Source organism: Pempheris klunzingeri, chromosome 5 (genome assembly GCF_042242105.1).
Source record: "Pempheris klunzingeri isolate RE-2024b chromosome 5, fPemKlu1.hap1, whole genome shotgun sequence".
NCBI lineage: Eukaryota > Metazoa > Chordata > Actinopteri > Acropomatiformes > Pempheridae > Pempheris > Pempheris klunzingeri.
The window spans coordinates 17,934,437-17,956,257 of NC_092016.1; the positions used below are offsets into that span (position 1 = coordinate 17,934,437).

At 41.4% G+C, this 21,821-nt stretch overlaps 1 protein-coding gene across 1 annotated transcript; it reads left to right on the top strand.

The window, feature by feature from the left end:
- The first annotated feature begins 8,431 nt into the window (after positions 1-8,431).
- Positions 8,432-20,962, top strand: cd44b (CD44 molecule (IN blood group) b). The gene is made up of 7 exons (XM_070830552.1): positions 8,432-8,601; positions 15,208-15,373; positions 15,894-16,270; positions 17,371-17,820; positions 18,440-18,523; positions 18,701-18,779; positions 18,997-20,962. Exons 1-7 carry the CDS (start codon positions 8,535-8,537, stop codon positions 19,208-19,210), a joined length of 1,437 nt encoding a protein of 478 aa, XP_070686653.1. The 5' UTR covers positions 8,432-8,534; the 3' UTR covers positions 19,211-20,962.
- The last annotated feature ends 859 nt before the right edge of the window (positions 20,963-21,821 follow it).

The following is a 21,821-nucleotide window of genomic DNA, read 5'->3' on the forward strand; positions in this document are numbered from 1 at the left end:
TCGAAATATCTGTATGCCTCATTAAAATGTGTTTGTCCCTACCTTCATGATGTTTCACAGCTACCAGGGAAACCACAGATGTGTGTGTGTGTGTGTGTGTCTGTTTCTATTTAATTAGCATCTAAAGAGATTATGTAACCATTATTTCATAGAAGCCAATTAGGATAATTTGCTGGGCTGAGTATACAGGTCAGTGTCTGCTGGCAGATGTTTATCTTTGCTGTAAGCGTGGGGAGAACAGCTGTTTACATTGGTATCGGCACCAGTCAGGCAGAGCTTATCCTAGATATGCATGAGCAGGGTTTGGTATTGTGTTTTTTTTCTCTTTTTTTTTTTGAGATGAAGGAAGCTACTGAAATGCGGAAAGCTGTGATCACAGACTTTGTCTTGTCTCCAGCTTAGATTTCCATTTTACACACCACATACTGCTGCATGAGCAGCACCTACGCTGACAATACGGGTGCTCTTAAGACACATCTGAATTCATTACTCTTATTCATGTGCTACATTAGCTGATTTACAAGATGGGGTTCCTGCAATTTTAATTCACAATGTAAATTACCAAAGGTGAGCTGTGTATTACACAGACAGTGGAATAGAGGAGATGGAACTTTATTTCCATCTTTCCATCTTCATTAATATGCAATGCTATTAAGGCCAGAGCTGTGGTGAAAATGACTGTCTGATAGTAACTCCAATAACTGCCCTTTGCCCTACTATTCTGCTTTTACTGCAACACACTGAACCACTTTTAAATGACTGTTGAGCGAGCACATTTTGTACTGTGGTTGCTGTGGCGTCAGATCGAGATGTGTGCATTCTGCGCTGAGGAGGGAGACATACAGGCAGGATACATGGGGACAGACGGGGTGGGTGTGGGTGATTGGCACAACCCAGCTGTTTTCTACAGTGTGCCCACTGTTCTTGCTGGCCATTTGCACACACGCAGACACCTTCCACAGTGCTAGTTGCCACGGTGATGGAAGGTACACTCAAAAAGTGAACAGAGGACAAAAACGGTGCCCTTTAACATTTAAGCTCGAGTGGCAATCATTATACAGCAATGCAGAGAAGAGTCGGTGATGTGCACTCGCATCATGCTTTGCCATGCCTTTTTCACTGTTTGTGTTTCAGTTAAAATGACATGTCACTCTAAACTTTTTCATCATTCATACATCTTGCTGACAGTCAAGTTTTTTTTGTAAGATTTCCAAATCACTCTTAAGTCGTACCTGGCTTATTGAATCACATTTGAGGCCTTATTCCATCATCTGACATCATCTCCTCCCAGCCACAGCCAGACTAATCCTTTTCTTCCAGTTATCTCCTCCTCATTGAATATAAAAGTGTTTACTTGGTGAACCGTGGTCATAATCCCAATGCTGTATTGCGGCGAGCATTTATCTGTGTGCACAACTTTACCAGCTGCTGGGAGGAGATACAGCAGGTCTGCAGATCCAGCTGAGATCAAGCAAAATGCAGAAATTGACACAACTGCTCGAGAAGCCGAAACCGGTGTGTAAGCTGCCATCAAAGCACATAAAAAAAGTGCACGGGTAAATGGCAGGAAGTGAACAGAAATGTGTGTACGCTCTATGCGAGGGTATTATGCGTTTGTTGGCACCCATAAATTAGGTGGCATGTTACCCCAGCAGCACACTGACAGGAAGACAGTGTTAAATGCTCTGAGCAAGTGTGCATATTCTTGCAAATGTCAATTATTGTCTTATGTACTACCACACCTCCCAGCCTAGTGAGGTGTTTGTGTTAGTACGAAGCTTCCTTGTGCCATTGATGCGCATTATCGTCCAGGCTTAATATTTTTAATGTAGTAGACTGTCCTGCTGTTGCTATATGCTTTTTCTGTTGTAATGCGCCTTTAGTTGGTAATGCCAAGATGGTGAAGGCGTTCCTTTAATGGATACCTTCCTGCTACACCACATTTTGCTATCAGCTGTTAAGCAGAGCAGTTGAACAATGCCCTTCCAAATATCAACTCTGCAAATGCAGCAATATAGATTCTGACATTTCCTTGGCTTTCCTGCCACAGTGTGACATTTACTCCTCTGACTGCCGACCGCCAATCTCTGCCCTGCAATCTTGTTATGTGTAACAGCTGGATAAGAGAGCCGGCAGACAGAAAGAATCAGATTTGTTCCCACAGAGGTTTTGATGAACTGTGAGCAGGGTCTTGAAGATAGAGCGGGGGCTCGAGCTCGCGTGTAGGTCAGACTCATGGACACGCAGCGTGGTGCAGAGTGATGGAGGCAGTTGCTATGGTGACCAAAGTGGGCGAGTGTGCACTTCTGTTGTGCTGATATTTGGATGTCCTTCAGATACATCGCCTGATGAATGTGTTTGTCCAAATAACAGAAGTAGTGGCTGGATTCCGTGTCTGAGAGGGTTTCAACTACCCATCCAATGAAGAGCTGGAAGTACCTCTTGATTGAAATAAAAAAATAAAACAGGGTGGGGGTGTGGTGCAGTCCCCCAATGTGCACCCCACCCTATTCCAAAGCCTCCAACCAGCCCCTCCCAGTCCTCCTGGGCTGTATCAAAGCTCTGAACCATTTATGTCCCTTGGCTTTTGAATGGAATCAAATGGATTTGGAATGGAATGGATTTCTCTGTCTTCTGAAGGAATATAGTGTTTTGGAGGGGAAAATAAAGATCAATAATGAATAATTTGCCCAGTTATAAAAGGAAAATCATCCAATAATGAACCATTTCAGTTTGTTTTGCCTCTCAGGAGTCCCTCCCTGTCTCAGTCCCTAGTCTCACACACACACACACACACACAGACACATATTTCCCTGTGTGAATAGGCTTTGCGAATAATCACCAGGGTTGGTGAGAGGCTTGCTCTCATCCACATTATCTCACGCTCAAGTTTGTTCAACCATTGTTGACAGGATTTCCTCTGGTCTCCCCATTTTCCCTTACTACCAGCACTTCTCTATTCATTCGTCTTTTAACTGGGATGCGAAGCCTGCCGTTAAATTACCACCTCGTAGATTCACTTCCTTCTTCTGTCTAAGTTATCCTATATTTAAACTCATATGTCAGCTTCCTTTACCGTTCCATTTGCGGCATCCTGTTTTAGCATTCTGAATAGAAGCACATTAACCAGAAATTAACCAGAAATCGAGTGGCATCCGCACCCATTTCAGCTGTGAACTTACAGTGGTTTATCATCACCATGCTCACACCATGAGAGTACGACCCAGATTGGGGATGACACAGGACATTCCAAATGGCTATACAGTACTCTGTGACACTCACTGTCCAAACACGCCCGCTCTGCTGTCCCAGCACCCAAACACAAGCGAGGCCCTACTTTGTTGTCGTTGCACAAAGCCCTGGCCTTTTGAAGCACTCCAGTCATGCTCCCATGACGCCCCGATAGCTCATTCATCCTGAGACACTGCTGGGTGAGGCAGAGCTCATCTATTGGCCAAAAATGCACAACAAGAACACACTCCTGACGACCTCCCTCACCTCCTCAGGGAAGCGCAGGCAGCAGTATGGTTAGACTTCCAGCTGCCTCTCAGTAGTTTTGGTTGGAAGTACTAACAGGAAGTTTAACTGGCAAATAAAGGCATAAACATCAGTCTAATAAATACAAAGAACTGGTGTTCTTACTTGGATCAGATTAAAGTGTGTGGCTGTCTTTGTCACCAGCAGGCATTTCATGCAACTGTTCTGCACCGATAACCGTACACCACTTCGTTCTCATTATTACACCAGATCTGTGCAAACACTCATATTCACTGGATGTTTATGTGAATGGTGGATTTCATCTCACTGCTCTGTACGTATATGGACATCTTGCAATCTCCTCTAGTCGCATTCCAGTGACGGCGCTGGTCTGAGGGAAAAAGGCACGTTGCCGGACAGGAATGCTGAGGCGGTGCCATTACCACAAGGATTCCCAACCACAGGGACGTCTGGTGCAACTGCATGTGTGTTTTCTCACTGAGTAACCATCATTGACGTTTCTTTTCCTTTGCTGGATGCGTATCGGCTGAGTCAGCAGTCTGATGTTTAATTCAGGGTTCAGTCATACCCCGTAAACAGCTGTTTAGCTCAGCTGCTGTGACGTCATCCGGCAAGGCTAGCTAGATAATAACCCTGGAGCCTTTTGGTTATTTCTCAAGCCATCATTCAGGGGGGTCTGGCTTCACATAAGCTTTATCCCTCTTTCTTTTTCACATTCCCTTTCAAAGCCACTTTACACTCAAATATGACCCACTTAGTCAGAAGGTCGTGTTCATGTTCTCACAAGCTCTCAAACACGATGAGTTCAACTAAGGTGAACATGTTTATTCTACTTCTATCGACTGGCAGTGATTACGTTTTTTGTGCATTCCATTGTGCTCAAGTGTTTTTTTTTTTTCAATTCAGTCTAACCTACACAGGGCAGCGTGTATGTTCAGTTGTTTGGGAAGACATTTGTCATTCACGGCAAATGTTACACATTGACCCAACTACTCAATAAAGGAGTGTATCGGCTTTGCAGTTTTTGTTAATGTTGCTTCTCCGAAGAGAGAAACTAGTACAGACAGTTCTGAGAGGGAAATAAATTCAGGCAGGATAATCATTTGTCTTCAAAGTCTCTCAGTCACTCTCTCTTTCTGTTTCTTGCTCTGTCTCTTAGACTCTATTTTTCATTAGCCAGCAATCTTTTACTGTTACTCTTTCACTGTCAGTGTTTAAATGTTTTATTTCCAGTTGCGCCTTATTAAATTGGACTATAAATCACTTTTAATTTAGACATATTTACATTAGTCTTTATGTCACGTAAAGATAAAATAATCAAGGCAAACTTTATTTATGTGGCACAGGTGGTTTACATGAGAAAAAAAAGAACAAATCCAACTGAGCCGATGAACCAAATACAAACCATGCATGGTTTTTCTTAGCCTCTTGACTTCCTTTAGCCTTTACTGACATCTGACTTGGGCAAACCACTGATTAGAACGATAGGTCAAGTGGTTTCCCATGAACAACAGAGAGACTGATGGCCTTCGGGTAAATGCAAAGATAATTAATTGGAGAATGTTTAGATTTAGTTTGAAGAACGTGTCACAAATGTGATTGATAAATCACACGCAGACACATGAGTGATCTTTTCAGACCCATAATCTTTTCAAATGAAGGAAGTCACACCCACGCACCCAGGATTTCACCTAAGAAATGAAAATTAAAAAAAGAGGTCAGAGTGCAGAGAATGATTCACACTTCTTACCCTGGAAATATATGCCACTTCCTGCTTTGGGTGTTGTCATAGTGACATTTGTTTATAGGGAGCAACAACAGCGAAAAACAAGCATGCTGGGAGTTCATTGTTCTCTGTGTCTTCAGTATTGTTCCATAATGATTTCCACTTATTCCTCTTCCTGGATGTTTATTTGTAGATCATTATTAGCTGTGTGAAGGGGATTATGTTTGGGGCTCTGGTGGTAGTCTTTGTGGTGTACTCTGGTATTTTAAGCAGTGCTAGCAGCATGGCTCTGGGGACGATCTGTTGGTTACTTGGCTGGTTCACCACTTTGGTCCATACTGCAATATCTCAACAACTGTTTTTTTTTGGATTTCCATGAAATGCAGTATTGTACAAACATTAATGGTCCCCAGATGATGGATCCCAACGATGCTGGTCATCGCTTCACTTCCCCCCTCTTGCCACCATGAGGCTGACATTTGTGGTAAACCTTAGATGGCATAGCAGCACACTTAGTCTTGTTAATTTACATTTCCTGTGTTTCACAGCTGAAACCTATATGTTTCCGGTTGAGAAGCATAACTAGCTTTAATGCTGCAGTAGGCAATTTGAACATTTACAGTACAAAAGGGAGCCTCTCTCATTGCATCTCATATCACTCTGCCAAGCCCCTCCCACCAAATAATGCACCAAACATACAGATGTGTTTTTCTGGACTTAACCCTTTATAGGGCACTCATTGAAATACTTAGAAATTCAATTTTTCAACCCTAGACCTTTACTGGTGGTCATTACAAGACTTTTTTTTTACTTTTGTGAGTTTTTCAAAAACAATTTTAATGTTATGGTGAAAATCAAGGTCAATGAAGTTACCATATATGGTTTCTTGCTGGTCTGTCATGTTGCCTGAATGTTGCTGATTGGCTTGGAGAAATCACTTAAGTTACCAAATATGGTTAAAGTCTGTTGCTGTTGCAAGGTATTTTGTGGCCTAGTGTGCCTAACAACTGGCTAGCCATTGAGCCACTGTTTTTGCTAAGTTAGCTTAATTTAGCAGGTTTGAGACGATATCAGCATTGCAAAGATTGCAAAGACTTCTAGTTAGAACTAGATCTGTCGAGAAAGAACAGGACAACCTCTGCATTGCTCTTCAGCTCTATGATGTTGACCCTTGTTTTACATTGTATGCCATTATAAGCAAAAGGGGTATTGAATATTTATCACAAGTTGCCACAGCTCTTGACACAACTTCTGTGTGCGTGGCCAGTGAGAGTAACCAAGTCACATGTAGCCCAGATGACCCTTGTCTGTACAGACTAGCCATGTGCTAGCCAGTCACAGTGGTTTAATTCAGACTGTGTCCAGTTTTTTTTTTTTTTTTTAACTAAATACAAAGGGGGGGATGCTCACACATACACATTTTTAGAGGAATCTGTCAGTTATATGTTAATTGCACCCATTACTCATTACAAACGCCCCTGTTTGTCCCATGCTTATGTAGACTATATGAGCTAAAATGCTGTAATGTGATGGCCATAAGCTGTGTGAAGCACCAGTTTATGATTGTGATGTCCCTGTGACTGTTCAAACAAAAGACCTGGCATGCTCAAACTGTCTTTTGAATATACTGGTTGCAACTCAAAAAGTAAAAGAAAATAGCAAGTCGTCAGCATGAGGCTGAGGAAGCCTAGGGTTGAGACTCATCATTTTTTGTGCTGCTGTGCATTATTAAAAGTATGAACAGACTTATTTGTGAGTGTTTTCAACTTAAATTGCTATTCTGTCTCCATGACTGCAAAGTTACTGGCCACGCTGAGCCATTAGACATTCTTTATGGTTGTTTGGTAAGGAAGTCACAGAATTACAGACCAGCAGTCACGCATTCTTATCATGGAGGAGATATTGCACAATCACATGCAAACAACACAAGATAATTCAGGGAGATTCTGGAAACCTGAGATGACTCCATCCATCACCTGGTGGAGTGAAATGATATGCCTGAGGAAGGAATGAAGTTTCTCATGATGGCAGTGGAAAATACTCTGAGATGCTGCAGATAGCATCAAGCATGGTTCTATATTAGGAGGCTCCTGGGCGAGAAACGTTACTGGAACAGATTTTCATGACCTTCGTTTTTGTCGTCCCGATGTACAGCAGACGGAGGTTTAATCAATCAATCAATCAATCTTTATTTATATAGCGCCAATTCACAACAGCGTTATCTCAAGACGCTTTACATGAAGAGCAGGTCAAGACCAAATTCTTTAATTAGAGAGAGACCCAACGATTCAGGAATTCAAAATTAAGGATTCAAGGATTCCCACATGAGCAGCATCAGATATGTTTAAATAAGCGGCTTTTTACTGATGCTTTTTCACCGTAAACATTTTTTCTTCGGGTGAACTTGTGTATTTTGGCCGATGCAATGAGATCAAGGCAGGTAAAAACAGATGTGAGGCCCAGAGAAATGTGTGCTACATTTCACAGTTTTCTATCAATGCTTGGATCTCTAAAAACTCGAAGATGAGGTGCGTCTCTGTGAAATGGATGTGACCTTTTTCAATTGGTGGCACAGGATCACACTGAGATATACAGCAAGAGAGAAAGACAGGGAGCGCAAGAGAGCGGAGACAAGAAAATCGGAATGAATTGAAAATGGAGTGCGGACTGAACAAAAGACCAGATGGGCTCTCAGAAACTGTTGCTGTCAGGAACATGAAAAGAGGAAGAGGGAGAGCAGGAGACGGGGACATAGGGGAGAGAGGGAGGTAGGGAAGGAGGGAGACGAGGGTGAGCAGTCAGACAGTAGGAGAGATCACATTCTTCTTATCCATAATAAACTGTAGAGGCAGGAAGAGGGAAGAGAAAGAGAAGAGAAAGAGAGGCTGTGCGAGGTGGGGCGGGAGGGGAGGTGGGGCAAGTGTGGGAGAGGCAGAAGGGTGTGTGCTCACATGAACCACTCTCCCCCTTCTGCGTGTGTGCCACTAGCCTCTGTGTCTTTCGAGCAGAGAATAGAAAAGTTGGGGCAAAGTCTGAGTCAGCTCCAGCAGCTACCAGGCACTCTGAGCAACTCCCTCCACAGTGACAGGTTTCTTCTCTCTCTCTTTTTTTTTTAGTGCTCTCTCACTCATTCACTCTCTCTCTTTCTCACACACACACACACACACACGACACACACTCACACACACACACGGAAACACACTCAAACCACCCGTCACTCCTGGCAGAGGGAAGACAGGACCACAGGAGAACTGTTACACACCTTTACTCCCAGATACTCACCCAGCCATCGCCAGACGCTTTGCCCAGGATGTGGACGCTTCTCTTGGGGGTCACCTTTGGATTACTGGCCTCCACCAGGTCGGAAAAACTTCAAGGTGAGGAGACTGTACATTCGCCCAGTGGATGGCTCTTTGTTTGGGATTTTTTCTTTTTTTTTTTACCTTATTCTGCCTAAACTGTGCCTGGCTGACTGGCTGGCAGCACTGCCAGATTTTAGGACCAGACAGCATTGTTATTTTTTTCCCCCTTCTTTAGCCTTGTTGAACATTTGTTGTGTGAGCATACATGTAAAGAGAGGACAGTGAAAGAAAGAGGTTGTGCTCTGCTGCTGCTGCTGCTGCTGCTGCTGCTGCTTGTAGAATGGATGAGTGGATGCCGGCAAGAGAGCGTGTGCTACACCAGCACAGACAGGCTTACGTCTGGCAGTCTGAGACTCCTGATAGACACAAAGGAGACAGACGCTCTTGCTCACTCTCTGTCTCACACACATTCTCACGCTGTGAAGTGAACCTTATTTATCAGGAATTTGGATGATCAGCGTAGCATTCACAAGCAGTCGTTCTTTTCAGACAGAACCAGAGATAGAGATCTTTTTCCTTTTTTGCTGTGTTGCTACAGCTGGAGTCTGTGCTGCCACGCTTAATGCTTTATTCTCTGACACAAAGGATGTTCAAGAATTGCTCTGGCTTCGCGCCCCCCCCCCCCTTCTCAGTGTCTCCCTCTTTTCTCTTTGTGTCTTTCTCACATGTGTTTTCTGTGTAAGGTTTGATAGGATTTGGTGCTCCGAGCAATATATCTCTGGAGGTGAAGTTGGTACTGACTCAAACAGGTCTAGGTTCGTCTGGCTCATTCCCTAAGGAGATGGTGGTGGGGTTGTTCACAAAGACTCCCTCTGGCACTGTACCAAAGAACAATCAGCATCAAGCTATAAATCTGACCAGTATTTAAAGACAAATAAGAGATTACCTAGAGAACTTGCATGTGCACTGTATGTGGGAAAAGCAAAGGGAGTGTACCTGCTTTGCCCCCCAGTGCTTCAACATGTGTTTGCCCCCTCAAGGTTCCTTTTGTATCTCACAGTTGTGAGCTTTCGTGTGTGTTTGCGCAGGTGTATCTATATTTGACAGTTAGGAGTAATCAGTGTCTGGCAAGAAGTGTCCTACAGTGGTTGCAGCTGGTCCTGGTCTTGGATGTTGTCTTTGAACCTTAAACCTGCGATTGTGTTTCACCTGAAGCACATTATTAACTAGACTTGTGTCCAGGCCAGTAAGCCAACATGAGATTTAAGGGTAGTTTTTTTAGGATGCTTGCCCACCAACAGCATGTATGTTTCCACAAAAAAAATAATTCAACCGGTAACTGGAACATCTAACACCATAGTGATTGAAATTACCCTAAAATATTCAATTTAGTTGTTATTTCTCTTTTTCCAATACTTAATTTTATTTTTCAATGAAATTTATTTATTTATTTTTTTAATTTCATCCATTTAGGTTCATGTGTAACTGCATGACCTCTGCTAGGAATGCAGTGAAAATCCAATTTAGGATTATTCAATTTTTTTTGCTGCAGTAATCATGGGGCATGGAGACCTTCCAAAAGTGATAATGTCAATTTCAAGTCAAGTAATGAAGATAATATAAAAACATATGCATAGCTCTCAAAACATCCAAAACTCCCAGCAACTTTATCTGATCTGTACACTTTGTGCTCTTGTATCTTTTGAGTTTCCTATATAGACGACCAGTGCAGATTGTCCACTTAAGGCAATAACGGATCATAATCGTGAGTGCTGCTTCTTCTATGCAGAAGATTAGTTTCTCTAAGTACACGCACTCAGGTCCAACATGACTGCTTGACTTCCTGCAAATATGGCCGTATTTGCCTCCTTGGCGTAACGGCGAGTCCTGCTTGCACCCGTATCACGTTTCAAGGTGAGAGGTGGTCAGGGGCCCCGTGGACTGGGACTGGGCCCTGACAAAGAGGGCTTGTGCCTGTACAGGCTCTGTGTACCATCTCCTGCCACCTGAGACTCTCAGACACGTGTTTGCCTTTCCTACCAATGTACCCTCCTCTCCAAATCAACCACCCTGAAGCTGATCTTGTGTTACCCCTCTCCGATTTTCATTTTCTTGTCTTTGCCCAGTCTCTTTGGCACTGACTGAACTGGTCTTATGTGGTGCACAGGTCCTCATAATTCCAAGTTTCGTCTTTCTCTTTGTGTGCTCTTAAACCTTCTAATTACGTTTTTAATCCTTTTTGTGAGTTTCAGGCTCCCTTAACACGTTCCCCCTGTCTGCTTCATATACACTCAAGTCTTTGTGTCCTTGGGAAAACTGCTGAAAAAGTGCTTTACTTTGGCCCACATGAGGCCGTGATTTCCAAACTCACTCTATCATGAGCCATAACAGTGAATACAACTGGATTTATATGTTGACTCTATACATGTTCGGATAAAGAGGTTCCTTATTCTAGAGATTCTGTATGGGCTAAGTATAATAGATAAAAACAACTAACTATCTGCTGTTATTTTAAATTAAGTAATTTGCTTAAGTGTGGTGCTAGAACGAGGGGGCGATTAGCTTAGTCCTGGCCTAAAGACTGGAATGTCCTGAGTGTAATTTTTACATTTCTGTGTGTGTATGTGTTAAAGAAACAAGATATGTGCTAGTAGTCATCTCCAGATATGCTGTTAAGCATGTTTTTGAACCATGAAAAGAGCTACAGGAGATGTTTTCCCATTTTCCAAGTCTGTGTGCTAGGTTAAGCTAACCCTATTTCGTTTCTCAGCAAGAAAAATTGATCAAAATGTCAAAATGTCAAACCATTTCAGTGAAAACATTAATCACACAATACCAAAACATAAAAGACAGATAATTACGCAAATATGTGCAGAGTGTAGTGGAAAACAGCCTTTTTGTTTGGTAGAATGAATCACGGATCATCTGTTTGGATACAATGAAACCTGCTTTTTTCATTATATCGAGTTGAGCTGTGAAGCTTTTATCAATAAGCAAAAGAGAAAAAAAAGTGCCTCTGCCTTTTCTATCTGAAGGAAAGCTGGGCTGCTCTTAAAAGTGCGCATAATGGCTGAAAGTGTAGGAAGACAGAGGGTGTAAATGGAAATGGCCCAGTAAAGAGAAAACCAGATAGTGAGAGTCCTTCCTGTGACCTTCAGGTAATGTGTGTGTGTGTGTGTGTGTGTGTGTGTGTGTGTGTGTGTGTGTGTGTGTGGGTGCGCACAAACATATCTGAGCCAGATCTCAAGTTTCACCTGTCCCACTGGCCCGGTGGACCTGTGACCAGTGGAGGGGAAGTCACGCCTGCTGACAGAGCAACTTCATTCAAGTGTGATAATGCAGGACACTGGAACATTGTAGGGGTGGTGGTAACAAAGGACTCTCTCCAAACCAGCTGATGAACCATGGCTAAAAGGATGTTACAGTGGCCGTGGCGTGTATACAGTAGATTCTTTGTTTGAACATGAGCTTTCTGCACTCATGATATTTCGAGAAAACTTTGGTGAGAACATTTCCAGTCAGATATCTAAGGAAGATAAGAGAAAACATGCAGATAAAAGGATAACGAATATTTTAATGTTGTGTGCGTTACTGATATTGACATGAAGATAGTGAGCATGTTGGCTGTCTCGCTGTGCTCCATGCTGTGTCATGGCTCTAATAAGGTTAAGACTTCAGAAATTATCAGGCAACATTTGGGTGTGTTTGTGAGCATGTGCATCTGTGATCTGCCTGTGTGTGTGTGCACCTGCATGCAGGGGGTAATTTGTACTTTATTGCTGGCATAGAGAAGGCAAACAGAGGGTAATGAGAGAAAACAAGAGAAAATGAGAGCAACCAGGGAAGGAGATTGTGAAGTGAGTGGAGAGTCAGGCTTGTCTATTACATCTAGAGCATCTGGAGCTTTTGGCAAGATACTGTGTTAAAGCTCCCTTTCTCTTAAGGTCTGTACACCCAGGCTTTGCAGTCTCCTTGGTTTCAACTCCATTAGGTGACAAAGGAGCCTTTGGGTGAGTCAGTGCACTGGCATAGCAGGCTTCTCGACTGTATAAAGACACCAAGGACCATTTGCTCTGCATACTAATGATTATGCCTGAGATTCATGTCAGTCCCTTTTTCAGCTCACTGATGGTGAGCTGTGCTCCCTTTGATCTCTCTGGACAGGTTTGCAAGGCCAGGGTCTTGTTTTTCACCCCTTTAGTTTCAGGGACACTGTGCCATGTGGCAGCATATGTTGAATTTTTTTCACGAGTGTGTGTGTGGGTGTGTGTTTGTGTGTGTAAGAGAAAAGGAGGGAAAAAGCATAAGAACCCAAACTGCCTTACAAAACAAGTGTTGGCACTAACTCCACTTGCTCAACTTCCTGCTGCTGCTACTGCTCTGTTTACTCATAACAGCCAGTGGAAAAATGGGGGAACCTTTTGTCATATCAAGTCTTTCAGAGGTCAGCTTTCTCCACTGTAAAATGATAAACAAGGTTTGAGGTCTTCACTTAAAAGCTGATTCATATCTAGCATCTCCAGGTAGGATATGAATATCCGTGACATATAGGACTTTTTGTTAAAACCTACCAATATATATTTTTTATGTCATCTCAGTATTTTAGTGTTTAGTGTTCTTGCTTTTCTCTCTTGCATTTACATGCCTCAATGCAGGATGCAGCCTGAGAAAGTTGGTTGCCAGGCAGAGAGCGTCCTTACTTCCTTCCTCTTTACTGGCCAGCTGCAGTCACTGTAGAGCAAATAAATAAAGCGTATACTGCAGGACAACTGTATAAGATTACATTATATTGTACAGGCTTAATTGCTAGGTATATTATTGTGAGGGAGCTGGTTTTTCAAGGTCTGACAGTTCTACCTTTCTTTAGCTGAACCCGAAAAGGGAAAAAAAGTGTAGTGCTCCACTATGATTTTCTTCCAACTTGTAATTTACATTTGATCATTTATTTAACCCTAATTTGTGATTATTCCAGTTAGTGGAAGTTGTTCATTGAAAAAAAAAATGGTGTGGTAGTTACTTTATTTGCTCAAAAACTGTGTACTTGTTGTGACTGTAGCCTCTATCTTTGTTTGCCTATTCGCCAGACTTCACCGCATCAGGGCTCAGCTATCAAACTGACACTGCATGTGATGCGTGATGTTTTCCTGTTCAAGTCTGGTGTTGTTCCTTAGTAACAGCTTTCACAACCCCGGTATCCGACACCATGGTAGCACATCTAAACAAGCAGCAAACAGATGCACTTGCTAATATAGATTTCACAAATAGTACCGATTTCAATCTTCATATGAGTGTGTGTTTGTGGTAGACGATCCTACTTTTGCTTTCTGTTATTCAAATTATTCTTGTATTTAAGCAATAGTGGGTATGAAACCTAAATGCACTCTGCAGTTTACTCAGAACTATCTGTCAGGCCTCCACAGAGTCAGAATCAATTTCCTGATCAAATTGTCACGGTGCACATGTTGATAATGAATTTTATGACTATTTCCCAATCTGCAACTATGAGATCTTGGCGAACCATGTAAAGATCATTACGGAGACAAAGTCACCGGTAAATATTCAATGTGAGGTCCATATCGCAAGATTCTCCCAGGGTGGTGTCTCTCCCTTTCATTTTCAATGCAAATTGTCACCTGCTCATATCATGAAAACCCCCAGGTCTTGAAACTCTGACATTTGTTTCTTTTCATTTCCATTCATTACATTCTTCATTTAGGACATGTGACTATATGAATACACATGTTGCCTGTTCATCTGGTCACTTTCTCTAATTAATGGATTATTATTGATCTATTGAGCATTTTTCTAAATTATTCATAAACATCAATAAAGCTATTAGTCACAACTTGAAAATATGTCCCTATTAAAAAGAGGTTATTAGAGTTTGTTCGAGAACTAATGCTTGCTTTGTTAGCTTCCTACACCCTAACAAAGTTGTATACACTGTATCTTTTCAGCAATCAAATGGCACTGCCAGTGCAACGTTTGGTCTTTTTGAGAACGAGTCCATTAGTGTGGTGAAAGTGTAATGAAACTTTTATATCCCAGGTATCTAAAGCATACAGCTTAGTATGTGTGTATGTTTGCAAACCTTTGTCTATTTTTCCACGTCTCTAAGTGTTATGTGTATACTTGTTTACTCTTTGCCTGGGGACTTAACACTGTAGACGAGTATGCTGCCTGTCTCATGATGCCTCTGTGCTTCCTCTGAACACACCAGTCAACTCATGACTCACACATATTATAGCACACTGACACAAAGCTCACCATGTTAATGCAAGGATATACTTATTACACATTCTATGGTTATAAAAGCTTTCATGTGCACCATCACAGTCTCTTAGAGAATTCACTAATGAAAACTCATGGCAGTTGAATTGAGTGAGCACTGCACTTCCTCATTCAGGAAATAGAAGGTAAATGGATCCTCAAGACCCAAAAATATTAAACAAATTATCAAGAAGCAGTGAACAGCTCCTCTTTGAAAGCTATTGAATGAATCCCCAGCCAGTGTATTCTTTCTCTCATATTAATTCCACTGTGTATCACATAGTCCAGATGAAATAATAACTGGTTAGAAAATATTTGGAGTTAACTGTACATTACAGTACTATGCTGTATTTAAATGGTGATGAATCTTTTAAGACACTGAACCTGGTTTTTCCTTCTCTTTCCCTACAGTGAATTCCCGCACCTGTAGTTTTGCCGGGGTGTTTCTGGTTGAGGGAGCTAACCGTCACTCCCTGAACTTTGACATGGCTCAAAAGGTGTGTGAGCAGCTGGAGAGCACGTTGGCAAGTCAAGAGCAAATTCAGGAGGCCTATGCTAAAGACATGGAAACATGCAGGTGAAACCACGAGCCATTGTTTAGTAATTATTCGTATTAAGAAGCCTTTTTTTTTATTTACTGGAGGCTTTTTAAAAATCATTTTAATGCTTGTTACATTTAATTTACACATTTAAGCTGTAATATATGACATCTTGCCATGAGTTGGGCCCTGTCACATCTTTCAAGACTTCACCGTTTGGGTCATTTTTCAGATCTAATATGTCGCAAGAAATATTTTTGTTCACAGTGAGAAATCATTATAAAATTCTGGCTTATTTTCCGTTATTGCACTCAAAAGATGTAAAACCACAAAAAAAAAAAAAAAAGGAAGAAGGTCTTTCAGTTTTACAAAATGGATACGTCATTATGTCATATTCCTCAACTGTTTTGGTGTGTACTTCTCTGAGCAATGGGCATTTCTTCTGTTTTTAGTAAGATGTAATGTCTGACTTGGAGAAAGACTGCATACTGCATCAACAACGTGCTACAAACTGTGTTAAAATATGTCTTCCAATAACAATTTGTTGTGTCCATTCAGGAATGGCTGGACCAGCAATATAAGCATTATCATCCTCAGACACAAGCACCATGACAAGTGTGCAAAGAACATGACTGGGTTCATTACGAATACACGTGTAAGTGCTGAAGATCTCTATGATGCCTACTGCTACGACGAAGAAGGTGACTATATTCACAGGAAACAGGCAGTTACACTTTATCGGTGCAGTCCAAAGCCGCTAACCGAATCACTCGACTGCCATGTGAATTCACATTCTGCATCACGTGAACCTGTTGTTGTTTGCGCTTCCATTTTGATAACGTCTACTCTCTGTGTCCCCCGCGTGCCAGCTGGGCCTGGTGTTAACTGTGACCATATAATTCCTGAAAAAGGACACTTAGCCTCAGATGCACCAGGTTAGTAGAATGTGCCTGTTCACCCTCACATTACTGTAATGCATCTCGCACCTATTTGTCACCATATATTTAAAGTTTAAACACTAACATACTCTAAACTGAAACCAAAGTGCAAAAATGATCGCATACAACTGTTTTATCGGTTTTTATAATTAGACCTAATGATATATTGTTTTGGCTTTACAGTCGATAGGATGTAGATATTTGAAATCATGCAGAATGAAGCGCAGTTGAGGATGTTTTCATGTTTAGCATTAGAATTAGAAATTCAAGCTCCTTTGCAGAATGCACAAACTCCTCTGCATAATTGTATGAACAACAAAAGAAAGAAAATGAAGCCTCTTAAGACAAACGCCTCGGTCTAGTTACCATATGATCTCATCGCTATAGTCAATGCCAACACCCTGTCAGTTCCTCTCTACTGTATGTTACCCGAGCACAGACATACAGTTAACCCAAATAGTCTCTGGCTGAACAAGAGCTAACGGCAGGCTGAGGTTACTTTTTATGACCGCCTAGAGTGCTAATGAGGGATCTGTTTCCCGAACACTATAGGCTTTTTTTTAAAAAAACTGAACAACCTATACTTTAGCAGTGGTAACACTTTACATGGTCTCATTGCAGATATTTAATCTAGAAATATTGAATCATCATTTATGAATGCTTGATAAAATTAGCTCTAATTTTTAAAGTGAAGTATTTACATGCTTTTGACAGTAATGCCCTCTTGAATCTTGTTTTCACAAAAAGAAGATGCCCCATCAGTGAATATAATTTTAAGCAAAACAAAATGTTGTAAAATCTGGAGAGGAGAGAGATGAATGGCACATTAGTGCATCAAGCAAGATTATTTTGTACTGTATACTTATATGGTTGAATATTTTTAATGACTCTCTGTATACCATCAGTCATGTTATTATGCATGCATTTTGTATTGTAAATGATCATTAGTCCAACATAAATGTTGGTATGATAAGGTTAACTGAAAAGTAAAAATAAAAAAAAAGGGTTTTAGTTAATGGGCAATATTGTTCTTATAAAACATGTAAAAAGTTATGTGTGAGTGTAACCACATGTGACCCTCTCTGATCTCCAATCAGCTGACCCCTCACCACAGCCTCAGGCCTCAACAATAGCAGACGAGCAGGAAGAGAGCACTCCAAAAACACAGCCTGAGGATGGTTCTGATGGTGACGGTGGTGACCCCACAGTAGTCCCTGGGGATGATGCCCTTGTGGAGCTGATGGAAAGTATCCCGTCAATCACAGCTGCTCCCACAGAACTTCATCCAGGGGATTCAGAGGCCTCCACAGAGGGTCCTGTCATGGACGAAAACTTTGGAGGCAGTGAGAACAGCAGTGTGGGGTCCACTTTTACTCCTGGAGAGTTCGACCAGTCTGCTGGATCTGGGATGCTGCCACCTCTCTCTGAGGACGACTCAGTCTCTCCAACGGCCCCTGTTGGACAGCCAGCGGAAACACAACCTGCCACTGAAAATGAGCAACAGAATGAGACAATGGAGCCTGACAGAGATGCAGCCATAACAGAGCGTAAGAAAAACACAAGCAAAAGTGAATACAGAAGTTCTACAAATCAAAGCACAAGCAGAGTGGCGTATACTGTATGATCAGAGCTCACTAAGGCATTCAGGATTTGGGTGAAATAACAACACCTGACAATGTAATGCATTCCTGTATAATTGCCATGCAATAGAAAGCACTTCTGTGATGCTAATAATACATTTTTGTGAACACTGTATCAGACAGAATGAGTATTCACTCAGCTGAACGGTAATTTTTGGATTTCATTATATTGCAAGGTTCCTGTTATTTGATCTACCAGCTGTTGATCCAAAATTGAATAATAGAAAGTGGTGAAACCTGAGTTCATTTATATTTCAAATGTGCAGAAACATCCTTAAAGAAGGACATCAGATGCAACAGGTTTTGGGAGGATTGAAGTAACTTTAAGAACACATGACGCCCCCTTGTGTTAGGCAATTTAAAGTGAAAGACTGTGATGCAGCCAAAAACATATTTCAATATGTCATATAGTTTAATGTTTTAACTATGAAAGGTAGGGGCACTTCTGGGTTTAATATGTCAGTGAATGACCTGCATCTGAGATGATTCAGACGTTTGAGAACTTTTTTGTTGTATTGCCATGCAGCTCCACGACAACCCAATGACAAGGGACGGGTCCAGGGTCCTGTTGTGCCTGAGTCGGATCAACAGGAGGGCAGTGATTCAACGAGTGAGCAACCGTGTTATTTCACATAGACCTCTGGAGCCCAGAGTGATTGCAGTCAAATAAGCTTATGTTTGGGAAAAGTTAACATTGTGGATCCACTCTTTATTGACAGTGTTTTTTTTTTTCTTACTGACTCAGCTTTCATGCTGTTGACTCATGGTTTGTTATGTCTCCCTCCAGACTGGCTGGTAATCATTGGAGCGATGGTGGCAGTTGCTGCTATTCTTCTTGTGTGTGCAGCTGTTGCCAAAAGAAACAGGTATGACTTTGATTGCTTTTTTTTTTTTTTTTTTAATCTTACACTAATAGAGCTGTCATGCAACATGTTTTGGACATAAACATTACCCCCTGTCTCTCTGTCTTAGTGTCTCTAGTCAATAGTCAGCTGTCCAATTTTCACATATTTTGGTGCAGACTGTGAGATGGCACAAAAATCAATAATAAATAAATGAATACGTCTGAATGTGCTCTTGCAGCTGGTGCGGCAAACAACAGACCCTGATGATCACACCCAAAGACGGCGGCGAGGGGAACGGGGCGGCAGCATCAGCATCCAGCTCCCACGCCCAGGAGAGAGACCAGGAAATGGTGACCCTCATGAACAAGGAGAAGATCCAGGAGAACGGCAACACAGAGGAGTTCACCGTCATCACGCTAGAGGAGTCGCCAGATAAAGACCAGCTGGCGTGAGAGAGAGGAGTGTGGAGTCAGACAGGAGAGAGCAGGAGAGGATAGGAGGGAGAGAGCGAGGAGGTGGTCGGGAGATTGGATGGGTGGGGGGTGGGGCTCCAAACACACGGGGTAAAACCTGCATTGGTGGCCAGCACTGAATGGACACTGAGCAAGGGTGTATGTGTGTGTAATTAGAAAGATGATCTCACTGAGGCATACAGTATTAAACTGGGTGTGAAGCTGTTGTCTCTCAGTAGGGCCAGGTCTTTCAAACCAACATGTGCAGCATTTTGTTCGTCTGGTATGGCAGGGTAGGACTGAATGACAGGGGTGTGCGAATGTGTTTTCTGTCACCTCGTTGCGTTTGTGAGCTGTGTGCTTTGTAGATGATTGGGCTGGACGGACTTGGGGTTTAAAGGGAGGGTGTGGTGAGGGTGTCATTTTTGAAGAACATATTAATGGCAAATTATTCTGTTTTTGTTATACAATTGGTGGATTTTAAATTAGGGCCTTTCAGCCTAAATGAGAAATAATAAATCAATGATGAGAACTGGGTTTTTTTTTTTTTCTTTTTACATACTGCAGATGGAAAGAAATAATTTTGAGCAGAACAACCCTTGATGTTTTCCATGTATTTCATTTCTTTGTTTTGTTTGCTAATTGTTGTGAACTTGTGTATATTTCAGACATTGCCTGTGGACTGGAGTGTGGTTTTTCCATTTTCAAGAAAACTGGGGATGTCACTACCTTAATTTATGCAGTTTTGATTCCCTTTTTTCTTGGTCTCTGTATATAAAGTATATGTTTTGGAAATGCCTTAGCAATAGCTACCAGTGCTTTTTGTTGTTTGGTAGAAAGGGGCTTCGAGTCTCTTTTAAATTAAGGAATGTGTCATTTTTTTGAGAGTTATTTAATTAGAAACAGTACCTATGAGGTAAACAATCGTGAATGGATTTTGCAATAGTCAAAGTGGAGTGGAGATATTATATGAATCAAGTTGATGTATCGCATCCAAAGCTGTGCAACTGATGCACTATTGAAGTCATTTAATATGGTATACATTTATAATGAGTTGGGAAGGTGATGATATGACGTCCCTGCTGTTATCCTGAGGATAAGTAGAATGATAAAGATGATGTATACATACTATATACACAGTGTGTACATTAATTAAGGAAAAAAAGAAAGAGCAAAAGAAATAATTGGATATAGCAGATTAACCATTTTAATGCAAGAGACAAGTGAGTGACAGCGGCCTAGCTTTAGATGCTAAACTACATGGCACATATGATAATGTGGGGCCCATGTGCTGTAAACACATAGCAATGTAAAGGTTTCTCCTTAAGACGGAGGCTGTGTGTGTGCTCCCGAGGGGGAGGGGTGCAATGAATGAAGCTTGTGTGCTTGGCAAGGCCTCAATGTGCCAGTCACTTTGTACATTTACACATGTAAACAAAATGCTGCAGTTTTTCTACTGACCTTCTCATTGGTAAAATATATCACACATTGTGTCATATCAATATTATTCCCTGTGTGACAGCTAATCTTTCCTGGTTTTCAGTATAACGCTGAATTATGTACAGCGGTTGTAAACTGATTTTTGTTTCTGACTTGTTCCCTTTTTTTTTTTTCCTGCTTTTGCTCGTATATGATTCATTTTGAGGAGAAGTAGCAAATGTACTAGTGTAGGCAGGTTTCATGACAAATTAACAAAAGATGTCGCTGAAAAGATTTGTAAAGTCATGAATGAAATAAATGTGTATAGAAGGAGATGTGCAGGAATGTGGTATTCACTCACTGATTATTCTGTGTGCGTGAAGACAAAAGGGAGCGAGTGAATGGCATGACAGGGGATGCAATGGTTATATTGCTCCCACATAAGAGGAAGTGAGGTTTCCATGGCGCTGGGCTTGGGATGTGAGAATATGTTAACACAGGAAATGAAGACTGGAGCCATTTTGAAAGATAGAGATGGCATCTTTCCATACTATGTTAAAGCGCATGTATAGTCAAACTGTCTTCGCTGACAAACACTGAAAAGAGCACACTTACTGCTTATTTTTCATGCATTTAGTACGCGCTCAATCATTAGACGCTGTTCCAACTCTGCTCATCACAAATGACATGATTGACAAACATGCATCCACTTATCATTTTGTAATATATTTCCTTTCAGTTTTTTTTTATGTGATGCAGTGGAGGCTATTATCATCGACATTAACAAGCACATATAACATCTGTTTCCTCTCCAATGAAAAATGCTTGACGAGTGTATTTTTACTCAAGTATTGAGTCCAAAACAAGCATTATAATATATAATGTAATGTAACATTATATATATATAATTACATTATAATTAATACATTACATTAATTGTATCATTGTATTATAATGTAATGTTTTTTTATTCTTCACTGCCCTTCAGGTATTATTGTTATTGCCAAATTGTCTATTTGATATCAAATGTAACTTTTCTCATCCCAGTAATGGTGCAGTGGCATACATGCATCGTCTTGCTTACATTCACTTGGACGCCCGCCTCTACAGTGTGCACATTTCTATTTTTATGCTTAAATTAAATAATTGTGTACAATTTCAGCAAAACATTCAACCAGCATAGAGCCCCTTT